The sequence below is a fragment of the Saimiri boliviensis genome, chromosome 16 (assembly GCF_048565385.1).
Source record: "Saimiri boliviensis isolate mSaiBol1 chromosome 16, mSaiBol1.pri, whole genome shotgun sequence".
Taxonomy (NCBI): domain Eukaryota; kingdom Metazoa; phylum Chordata; class Mammalia; order Primates; family Cebidae; genus Saimiri; species Saimiri boliviensis.
This window is the reverse complement of record NC_133464.1, coordinates 84,500,830-84,512,533: the sequence shown is the minus strand read 5'-3', so window position 1 is coordinate 84,512,533 and position 11,704 is coordinate 84,500,830. Positions and strand designations below refer to the sequence as shown.

Below are 11,704 nucleotides of genomic sequence, written 5' to 3'. Positions count from 1 at the left end.
GAGGGAAGCCCAGCCTCGGGCCTCCGCCGGCCATGCCCTCCCCATGCCGGGCTCGCCCACGTGGGCGCACTCCGGCCCAGCCCCGCGGAGAGGCTTCCGGAACCTGACCTGCGGCCCCGCTTTGTTAGCACCCATCCGGGACCCTGCCTGGGCCTGGGGTCCGTGGGAAGCCGGCTCAGGAGTCGGGACCCTGGCCCCCTGCTCGCGGGGGAAAGGGCTCCATCTTGCGGGCGCTTCGCCTCCAGCCTCCGGGGCTGCGTGGCCCAGGCTCAGCTCGGTTCTCCCCAGCTTCCCCGCCTCGCCGGTGCAGAGTAGGGGCGCGCTTCTGTTAGGTCGACTCCCCACAACTCTTCTGGAACCAAATGCCACCGCCCTCCCTTTCACTCTCTACAAGGTGCCACCATGCGCTGCCCTATGGGCTCTGGGGCTGGCCCCCGCCCCACCCTAACGACCGCTCCTCCCCAGTGCAACCCGAGCGGGAGCAGGTCACTCTGGGAAGCAGGTGGATGTTGAGTAAACAAAAAGTGGGGAGTAGCCACTTGGCAGCCTGCATAGGAATCCTTTTTTGATTACGGCCACGGTAAACAATGGGCTGTTGACTTAGCTTTTCTGAGCTGTTTAATTAGAGAAGGAAATCCTCATCTACCCACCCCAAAGGCCTAGTGAGCAGGGCCGCGCCTTCAGGGGCAGTCAGAGGGCACGGTCTGTTCTGTCCTCTCCATCATCCCTAGCAAAAGCGGCCCCATCCCACTGCTCCCTTCCACATCCCACCGCTCCCTTCCACATCCCACTTACTCCAAGGACGCTTCTCAAGCCAGGGGGCCCTCCTAGGCTGCCCTAGAGCCCTCCTTCTTCCACACATACCCAGTGGCTACATGGAGCTCCTGCATAGATGAAGTCCAGGGACATCAGGGCCGCAGAGGAGTTAGAAATCCCAGAAGCCCCCACACCCAGCTCTCCACTTCCTCCTCCTAAAGGCTGCTACTCAAATGCATCACCAGAACCAGTTTGGCAAATTAATTTTAATATATAAAACAACAAATATAGATTCACAGCATTTAAAAAATCAAATAACATTGTAAATAATTTTTTTTACAAAAAACTTCAACAAAAATACATATCAAGTTACATCAATCCTGTACACCATACCTCAGCTGTCAACAGCGAATTCCTCAGTTAAGTCCCACCCTTTGACCTATATAGATATCATCTTGAAGTAAATGAGCTAAAAGGTTGCCCAAAGCCTTGCAAAGTGGATAAGCAAGTCATACACAATGGATGGACACTAATACTTACAAAAAAAGATTAGAAATAGTTGAAGTATTTTCTAAATACAGAATGTTAATGCCTGTGAGATAAGTAAAGGCAACAATGTAAAGTATGTTGTAGTCAAGTAAACCTACATCAAATATTTAAGCTTTTGCTATTTTTCCTTCAAGATAGGTCATGTTCCACTTGTTTTTCCAAAGCCTTTTGAAATCCACTTTCATTGCACCCTGAAAACAACACCGTTAGCCAAGGGAAACTTCAATAGGGAGAATAGTTTGCAGATTCGGTTATTTCGGGAAAGCTGGGTCTGCTAGCAGTTTCACCTAGCTGACCTGGGTCCCGAATCCCTGGCCTGTGAGTTAGTGAAAGGACATTTCTTCATACTTCTTGGCATTGTCCGTTGAAGGACACTTGTAGGTTTCTTCTCTCCTTGACAAGCAATAGTACAGAAATACTCCCCCTAACTCCAGGTAATTATGCTGTTCTATTCTGGCTAGGACACCAAGTCCATCTGTATGAAGGAATATCAGCAATTTGGTTTGCAGAGATTTCCACCTGGTAAAAAGCTGGGTCAGCTGGCTTTTACAAAATATTTACATTGTGAACCAAATTTTGAATTAAATGCCCTTTTGTGTCTAGATAATAGTCATGTAGAATGTGGGGAGTTCCTGAACAAGCATGGGATCGATTTTTATCTAGGCTAGGTATGAAAAGGCACAATATTCAGAAATAGTGTTTGATGGTGGCGAAATGTTTACAAAATTAGATCTACCCATGGGACACACAAATCAGATCTAAGGAAAATAAACCATGTGGCTGGTATCCCAGGGAAGCTCCCGCAGACTAGTGCTGCCCTCCCAGGCCAAAGACCAAGGAAGCTATTGCTCCAGGATTCTGCAAACATTCAATTTTACGATTTTATAATTGCTCACAATCTACTGCAAGGTTGTTAATAGGTCTTAGGCATGATCAAAATTGAGAAGATTGCTTTTGACCCCAGGCTATTTCAACTGTGTTCCAACAAAGGTGACAAATTCTGAGATGTGAAGAATAGGTGAAATTCATCAAAATGTTGTCATCTTTTCTTTTTTGGGCCTGTCTATAATATTATGTAATGTAAGGTTAAAAAGAGAGAAAGGCAGAGGTTGGGGTCAGCCAGATTCCCAAAGAAATTTCATACACTGTCCATGAGGAGGCGCTCTGTTCCCTTTTTTCTCCAAGTGGAACATGTGACTCAAATCAGGAAGGAATTCTGGCAAACAGAAAACGAGAATACTTGAGCCTTCCATCCTTTGAAGAACTCAGGCACGTGGTCATAATAACCAAGTCAGACATACGGATTTTCAAGAAGTCAAAGGATGTTTTAACCTTTTAAAAATGTTAACAGTTTTCAAAATCACCTGTACATCCAAGTAGGATCTACCTAGGAGGGAGATTTCATCGACTGACCCTCACACTGTATAAAACTGACTGGGGCAACCTCAGGACTTGAACTGAACCCGACTTAACAAAAACACGTCCTGGTATTCATGATTCTGTGTTAGGAAGTCTGTGGAGGTAGGTGGGAACCGGAGGTTAGGGCTCAGCTGGAAAATAAATTAGGACTGGCCACAAAATGTAAAGCATTTCTTCATTACCCATGAATAATTTAGGAAATGGAAGCCCTAAGAGTGACTCTTGGCTTAAACTGAATCCTCACTGAAAATGTAACATAAGCAAACGATTCTCTTTACTTCCTTAAACTAATTCTCTTACTATATTTAAAACAATTTGTTCAAAATGCTGTACAGACAAACCAGTCTAGCACAGAGACCCCTACGGTTATTGCTGAGGTGTGCAGGAAAAGCATATCGAGTATAGCTTCCAAAATATACCACTGTATTTTGTTAGTAAAAAGGTCAGTTCTATAAACACGACTACTGTTGGCATGTCTGTTCAAGAAGGAAACACACACACCCCGACACACCACAGCACCTCTTCAGAAGTTCCTTCCTGCAGCAGCTTCGGTCTCAGGAGACTCCAGACTCAGGACTCCATGACAGTCCACAGAAGCAACCCAGGGGCTGTCAGCCATGGGGCATGGTAACCCTTGGCAATGCTGCCCTAAGCATGTGTGCCAAGGTGGCACAGCACAGCCATCAGCTGTCACGGAATGTTCCAAGGGTCCACCCGAGAGGGCCAATGTCATTTTTTTCTTGACGCATGATGTCACCCCTCGGGACTGGCTCTGGATGCGCGGGGCTGCAGGGGAGAATGGAGGAAACACACACCTGGAGTCTGAATACACCTTTGTCTTTGACATTGCAGATTTGTTTATTCTCAAACACGGGCCTGTTAGAAAAAAGAACTTTCCGAGAGTCGCATACAAAAATGAGCTTCTCAAATAGAAATCCACTAACAGTGTAACACAGTATCTCCTGTCCAGGGCACTGAGTGGGTTGAAAGGGCATCTTTCTTGCAGAGCCTGCCTTTTCTAGACATGGTTAAAAGTTATGTCATGAAAATATGCAACACACAAAAAAAGGAGATGATTATCTGCAGGTGTCAGCCCACGTGGCCTTTGTTAATAAAGACTGCTATCTCTGAGCCTAGATATTTTGCAAAGGTCCCTTTTATAAAGAACAAGTCCTCAGAAGCCTGCTGACATGCTCAGGTGGCGCAGTTATGCCCCACTGTTTGGGCTTATGTGATAAAGGCACCTTCCGATTCCCAAGAAGCAGGACTGCTTTGCCTGTCTTTGAGATTTCACTGGTAAGAATGACATCAGCAGCAGTGCGGCTCTTTGAGAATGCTTTCCAACCAGTGTATTTTCATGTTCACTGGTATCACATATATTAGAGTAAATGAGCTTTTATATTGCAAACAGTTGTCTGAATGGCAGTCTTTGTTTTTTTTTTTTTATTTTTCCCCCGGAGACAGAGTCTCGCTTTATCACCCAGGCTGAAATGCAGTGGTGAGATGTCGGCTCATTGCAACCTCCACCTCCCAGGTTCAAGAGATTCTTCTGCCTCAGCCTCCTGAGTAGCTGGGATTACAGGCATGCATCACCATACCCAGCTAACTTTTGTATTTTTAGTACAGACTGGGTTTTGCCATGTTAGCCAGGCTGGTCTTGAACTCCTGACCTCAGGTGATCCACCTGCCTTGGCCTCCCAAAGTGCTGGGATTACAGGTGTGAGCCACCGTGCCCAGCCCTGAATGGCAGTTTCTTAAGTTACAGTGTGTGGGCTAGACGTGATTTCCACTCGGATTTACTCAGGGCGTGCAGGTAGGAGGGAACCTGATTTTGAGACAAAGCCAGCGCGCAGTAGGATTTCTCCCTCCTTGCCTGAAAAGCCGTGGATTCTTAAGGATGCGTAAGTCACTGCACTGAGGACCGCGATGCAAGGTGATAGACATACCGTGTTTCACTCCCCTTCGCCTGCAGGAAGAGGAAACTTGCAAGACGACGTTTGTGCTACCACCGTTCATCATCTGTGTGGACACTGACAATGCCGGGAACACCACGGTTGGCTCCACGGCAGCTGCAGGTCCCCAGGATTACAGAAGGGAGCCAGAGCTCACTTTCTAAGTGTGAGCAGACATGCGCAGCACTGCCTCAACCCTGCCTCGACGACATCCTTGAAAATCGAATGCAGAAGCGATCCTCTAACGTCATCACTTCTTAGGAACTGCAAAGCCCTGGACGCTGTGTTTGGACCTGCAGCAGGCATGTGCTCATCAGTAGCAGGGGTGGCTGCAGCTGCTACCTCACCATTCACTCTAGAGCATGGTACTGAGTCCCACGTCTCGGCCATGCACAGCGGGTCATGGGGCTTTCTGTGCAGGATAAAGCTGTGTGTTGTGACCTTCTCCTCCCTTCCGCAAAGGCAGCTGGGTCTCCAAAGACTGAAGGTGAGTCCAAGACTTTTCTCTCCTTCCTTGATCCCACAAAGGACGTTTTTATCACTGGGTCCAAGAAACTTTCCCTGGATTGAAGGATACCAGAAACAAAGACAGTTCTCCTTTTGACAGCCACCTCCGTGGAAGCGCGGCCTCCCGCTTTCATTTCCGGAACGGAGTGAGCCTATTGAAGGTGTGCCAGAAGAACGAGGGCTTCCTCTTGGGTTCTGCCAGGCCAAAGACCTGCTGCTGGGGGACGCTGGTGGGCACAGTGACATGGCGCTGGTGGATAGGGTGTAGGCTCTGGTGTGGTGGGGCCATGGGGCACCCGCCGTAGCCTAACTCGGGAGGGGAGAGAGATGAAACAGGGATTGAGGGTCACTTGTTAACCCAAAAGGAAAAAAATAAAAATGCTCAGACTTCAAATCCAAGTTCTTAGCTAATTATTTTTCTTTCTTGCTTGCTTGCTTTTTTTTTTTGGACACAGGGTCTCACTCTGTTGCCCAGGCTGGAGTGCAGTGCGATCTTGGATCACTGCAACCTCTACCTCAAAGGCTCAAGCGATCCTCCCACCTCAGCCTCCCAAGTAGCTAGACCTTCAAGTGTATGTCACCACCCCAAGCTAATTATATATATTTTTTGTAGCGAGCTCATTCTTACTTCACATTAACCAAAAAAGGTTCAGTAGCTACACTTGTTATGTTCAGGTATTCTGTGTGGAGCTTGACACAGTCTCTGTCACTGAAATCTCCCAAAAAGCCTCCAACGAGGGTATTACGACCACAACTTGACAAAGAAAGAAACTGCCGGGACGCACAGCAAGACGTGGCAGAATCTGAGCCAGACTGGCAGTCAAGGTGAATAGCAATAAAACGCTCTAACCGGAAGTCTGGAGCGCACGCTGCCCCAGCCCAAATCCTTCTGCGCCATTTCTCAGCTGGGATTACTGGGGAAATTACTTGATTTCTCTGTGCTCTGGTTCCCCAATCCCTAAAATGGGGATTGCAGTACCTAAAGGGTTGCTATGAGAATTAAATGAATTAATACAAGTGCTTAGAACTGTGCCCCCAATACCTAATCACACTAATCAAAACTTCACTGGAGTAGGGATTTTCAATCTGTGCAGAGGTAATTTAGAAGGTTTATTAAAATTAGCAATTAAGAGCGAAAGATAACTGTGTAAACATCAGCATGGCACGAAGAAGGTTGGCTCTGGAAGCAGGCAGGCCTTGGTTCAGAACCTGCCCCTGCCCCTGACCTGCCAGAAGACTCGCCCTATCTCCCAGGGTGGCAGAAAGGAAGAAATCAGAAAAGCCAGGCCCGGCATCCCGGTGGCCGCCTGTCAATGTCAGCAGTCCTTCCGTTCTTGAGGAGCTCGGCTGCTGGGTGAGTGACGCTCAGAAGATACGGACAGAAAACAAAATGTTCTTAAAAACTGATTTACCTGTCATCTGACATTGGAAGTGGAAATTTAAAAAAAAATAACATGGGATTTTCTGTCTTAAAAGTTATTTGTAACTTAGTGGGGAAAAGAAATTCTGCATTTGCATGGAGGAAACAGGAGTGCTAAGTGTGATCTGGGGAATGAGTTCTTCCTGGCTCTTTAGTCGGTGGCCTATTGCAGTTCTGGGATTCATTGTCCCTGTTTTTGCACTTGCAGTCAGGAAAATACCAAAAGAGATAAATTTCACAGGGCAAACCTCCCCCTCCCCTCTCTTTTTTTTTTTTTTTTTTTTTTTTTTTTGTGAGAGAGTCTTGCTCTGCTGCCAGGCTGGAGTACAGTGGTATGATCTCGGCTCACTACCCCTGCCTCCTTCAAGCGATTCTCCTGCCTCAGCTTCCCAAGTAGCTGGAACTATAGGCACGTGCCACAACGCCCAGGTGATTTTTTGGTTTTGTTTTGTATTTTTAGTAGAGACGGAGTTTCACCATGTTGGCCAGAATAATGGCAATCTTGAGCTCGTGCTCCGCCCGCCTCCGCCTCCCAAAGTGCTGGAATTACAGGCATGAGCCACCGCGCCTGGCCAGTAAATCCCTTTTAAAGTAGAAAGATGACTGGAATAAAGTTTCTAAGAATGCAGTACCTATTTTTTGGGGAAAAAAAAAATCCTTATTATTGAATTCCTGTTGGGCCAGATCATCTGCATTACCTGCAGTGTGGACAAATCTTAGTGTATTAGAACCCCTGGGTATGCGGCCTGTGCATCAGCATTGTGAATAGCTGCCTGGGAATTCTAACGTGCACGAAGGTTAGGGAATCACTGCCCTAAATCAGCTCACAGGTCTTTTTTTGTCTAACTCCTTGCCTGACGTACCGAACCTTTACATCTTTCCCTTACTTACATGAGACTGTCTCCAGCCTACAGCTGCAAACGGTTTGGGGTTTGAGATTTTGTTCTCTCATGCCCAGAAGATGCAAGAGCCCTTGGTGTGCCTCAGACTGGTGACGTGGGTGACCTGGTGGCTCACAGCATTAGCCCTCCAGGGAGGGGAGCGAAGGGCCCCCGGGCAGGCAAGGAGGCCCACCATTCCTCTGGCAGCACTTCTGACGGTTTCTTACGCCCACATTCCAATGGGAGCAAACACTGACGCACATTCAAGACCAAACGCAGGCCACCTTCACCTGCCCCTGTTCTGGACCTGCCCTTTTGGGTTCTACCGCCTCCTGCCCCCCTTGCTCCAAGCTGGTCACAGGCTGACAACTTGGGGTATATTCCCCATTTTCATGAGAATACCGAGAGGCATGAAGGAGACAAAGCCTTCCCGTAACTTACCTTTTGACTTTCCATGTCCTGCCTTTTGAGCATTTAACATGGCAAGTTTCTTCTGGTTTTCTGAAATTTCCATTCCTGCATTTAGAAATAAATGTGATACATATTCAGAACACGTGGACATGTTTCAGAGCAAAACCTGCATCACATCCCATATTAGCATTGAGGTTATCCCCATAACCTGAGACAAAGAACCCAGACTGGCTGAAGATCAGAAAAGGGGAGGTCCTAAGGATTATCACCAAGGTGGCCATGTGACTGTCCTGCAAATTGTTCGGACAGTTTGGAGAGTGAAATTGGGGGGATGCTCATGACGATGCAGAATGTCTGCGTGAAGTCTGACACTCCTGGGCAAACGTTCACACAGGGTCACCCCAACTAGAACCCTAAATGATGAGGCCTCAGGAGGAAAGAGCAGAGGAAAGGGTGCCAGGGCCTGTTTGCCCACATCCTGTGAGAGCTTTGCACGTTAGAAGTTCCACCCTGAACAAAGGTATCACATGAGTAGTGGGAACCAGATTCTATACCCTGGTGGTATCAGTGTGTCCTGAGCCTTCCCTCACTGTAAAGTCCCATAGCATGTGACAGTGTCTGTGTGCAGCGTGTGAACTGGGTGAAACCAGAGTCACTGCAAATGATGAGATGAGGCAACCCTTAGCCTGACAGGACATGGGGAAGAAGGAAGAAAGACAGCGGAGTGGCCAGGGCTGGGTGCTGGGGCCCTGCCTCCTCCCGCAGGAAGCCTTCTTCCTGGAGGCTCGTCATCGCCCCAGCTTGGCACAGCTGACCCCGGCCCTGTGTCTGTGACTCATGCTGTCTCACTTGCTCCTGAGGCTCCCTCTCTACCTCTGCCCACTATGCTCCCCTGGCCGTGACTCCTTCGCATGCCCACCATCTGTCCTGGACTGTCCTGACATCGGGCACGGGGAGCATCGCAGGGTAAAGGGCTTCACATCAGGTCCCTCCTTTCCTTTCTATTGAGAGGTACCATTGAAACTGTGTAGGATGCCCCCCCCCCACCCCCTATAAATAGTGCCATCTTCGGGAATCCAAACACTCTGACTTACAGATGACTTCAGGGCCTGCACTAGACAACATCATATGACGAGTAAAACTAAGATTTTGTGACTCTGCGTTTTGCATTTTAGTAACGGTCATCTGCAAATGAATCCTGGGCATGAGAGAATGATTAGCCCTGTTCCAGTGCGGCCCTAGAGTCTGTACCAATCATTGATGGCCGTTGCTGGGAATGAGATTTCCTCTTAGTCTGAAGGACACCCTGACACTTGGTGTAAGGGGCTGCCTGTGATGTGGGGAGCTCTGTATCTTGGAGTGGCCCAAGTCCAGGCCAGCGTCCACCCAGTGAGTGTTTCCAACTAGATGGATCCCAGCTTTGCTTTAGCCTGACCGACTTGTAAATCCCTCCAACTCCACTGCCGGATCTCACAAAACCTCCCGTGGGTGAGACCCAATTCTGTAGCCAAGCTTAGAGCCAGTGGCTGGGAAGGGCAGAAAAAGCACCTCCTGGTTTTCAGTTCCACCATCGTCATGGCAGTGGGCAAGGGTGGGGAGGGGTGTGTGCTGGCCCTGCTCCATCCTGGACCACGGCTTTTGAGGGCTGGGCTCACTTGGGCTGCAGAGATGAATATCCTCCACTGTGGCACCCTGACTTCCATTTAACAGATTGTGCTCAAAACCCTAAAGAGCTTGGGAGGCACTGAAAGGGGGGCTCAGAGACTGTGGGTGCTGCCATCATTAATGCCAGGCATGGCGGCTTGGGTTTCATGGGGCCACACGGGACCTCCAGGTCAGCAGAAGCTGGGAAGACAAACCAAAGAAGTAGGAATTTAACACTGGGGGTAAAGGGTCGTCGCCTTAACTGCAATGGATGGCACGGCACCCAGTTTCATAGGGAGAGATGGGAGTGTGCAGGCGGGCTGCTGGGTGTGGGTCCTCTGTGGTAGTGAGGCACAATGAACGTACTGCACAGGCACAGCCCAAGGGGAGGCCGAGGCCTCCAGAATCACGTGATGCTTCTGATGGCCTGAGTGATGGTCACCACAGCGGGGCTCCATCTCTGGGGTCACCGTGAGCTGGTTTTATTATTTATTTATTCTTCATACCCTGCATGTGGCATCCAAAGTGCTCGATTTAAGTGTTATGTAGCCACAGTGCCAGAGTGGGCCAGTTCCATAAGCCTCAATTTTCTCGCCTATAAAGTGGGTATAACAACAGTAACCACTGCATAGGGATTCAATGAGACAATCTCTACAAATGGGCCACAGAATATCTGGCACAAGGTAAATAGTGAATAAATGTTGCCTGGAGTAACTACATCTGACAACGGTCTGTCTCGTAAGCACATTCAGAGTAGTCAGGGTTTGCAGATCCCGCCTTTCCCCCGCTGAGGGAGAAGGCTGGGCAGGGCAGGCCCATGGGGCTGGAGAAGGAAGCTATTCCAGCAAGCAGAGGCAAAGGCGCCTGCGGGGCCACGGGCTGCTCACCCAACTCCTGGTCCTCCTGCACCCGCCTCCTTTCATCTGCACAGGCCTGCAGCCATCTTGCCTTGTCTTCTAGTTTTTTGGCACAAAACAGATGAACCTCATCCGTGGTCCTGCTGACAAGCTTGAAGGCATTTTTCACGCTGAGGTTGCAGTCCTTGTCACGCCCGTCCTCCACGTCCACGAGCGCCACGTCATCCATGTCCAGCCGGCCCTTGTAGTACAGCATGTCCCTGCGCAGCAGGTCCTTCTTACAGGACACCAGCTGGTGGTCAAACAGGAAGAACGTCCGCTGCTGGTTCTTGCCCTGCTTCGTGATTTTGGTCAGTTCCCCAGAATGAATCAATTCTGAGCTTCGGTCTAAGATATCCAGTCCCTGGAAGGATGAAAACACACCTGAAGATCTTCCGATTCTAGCACAGCTGTAGTCCTAGCCACTTAGAAAGCCAAGGTGGGAGGATCGTTTGAGGCCAGGACTTTTGAGACCAGTCTGAGCAAACACAACAAGACCCGATCTCTACTTAAAATTTTAAAAATTATCCGGGCATGGTGGCACACGCCTGTAGTCTTAGCTACACAGAGGCTGATGGAGGGAGGATCCCCTGAGCCCAGGAGTGTGAGGCTGCAGTGAGTGGTGACCATGCCAGTACACTCCAGCCTGAGGGGCACAGCAAGACCCTTCTCTTAAAAAACAAAACAAATCAAAACAAACAACAACGAAAAACTCCAAATTCTGATTCCTTGGGTGGAAGAAACTCCTGACACAGAATGCTTCTCAGATTGTCTAGTTACCTGAGACTGCCTGCCACCTGTCCCCATTCACAAGCGGGCAGGGCCTCACAAGTTATTTATTTATTTATTTATTTATTTATTTATTTATTTATTGAGATGGAGTTTCACTCTTGTTACCCAGGCTGGAGTGCAATGGCGCGGTCTCGGCTCACCACAACCTCCCCCTCCTGGGTTCAGGCAATTCTCCTGTCTCAGCCTCCTGAGTAGCTGGGATTACAGGCACGCGCCACCATGCCCAGCTAATTTTTTGTATTTTTAGTAGAGACGGGGTTTCACCATGTTGACCAGGATGGTCTCGATCTCTTGACCTCGTGATCCACCCGCCTCGGCCTCCCAAAGTGCTGGGATTACAGGCGTGAGCCAACGCGCCCGGCCTCACAGGTTATTTATTAATAAATCTGGGTTTACTGGTCTCCTGGTATCTGAAATTTCATTTCTTTTTTTCCTACTCACTAGGAAAATGTGATGGTGCCTCTGTGTTAGCTGAGG

The 11,704-nt window shown here is 48.9% G+C and overlaps 1 protein-coding gene across 7 annotated transcripts in view; it reads right to left on the bottom strand.

Annotated features, from left to right (window-relative positions):
- Positions 1 to 1,007: 1,007 nt before the first annotated feature.
- SPATA13 (spermatogenesis associated 13) overlaps positions 1,008 to 11,704 on the bottom strand; it is a 315,048-nt gene continuing 304,351 nt past the window's right edge. For 6 of the 7 annotated variants that reach the window (XM_010334901.3, XM_074387925.1, XM_003919747.4 and 3 more), the window contains 3 exons: positions 10,427 to 10,799; positions 7,926 to 8,000; positions 1,008 to 5,489 (listed from right to left, as the gene is read on the bottom strand). In XM_010334901.3, coding sequence (XP_010333203.1) covers positions 5,314 to 5,489; positions 7,926 to 8,000; positions 10,427 to 10,799 — 624 coding nt within the window. In that variant the 3' untranslated portion in view covers positions 1,008 to 5,313. Of the gene's footprint in view, positions 5,494 to 7,925; positions 8,001 to 10,426; positions 10,800 to 11,704 lie in introns of all 7 variants that reach the window. The other variant, XM_074387924.1, reaches the window with a different exon arrangement.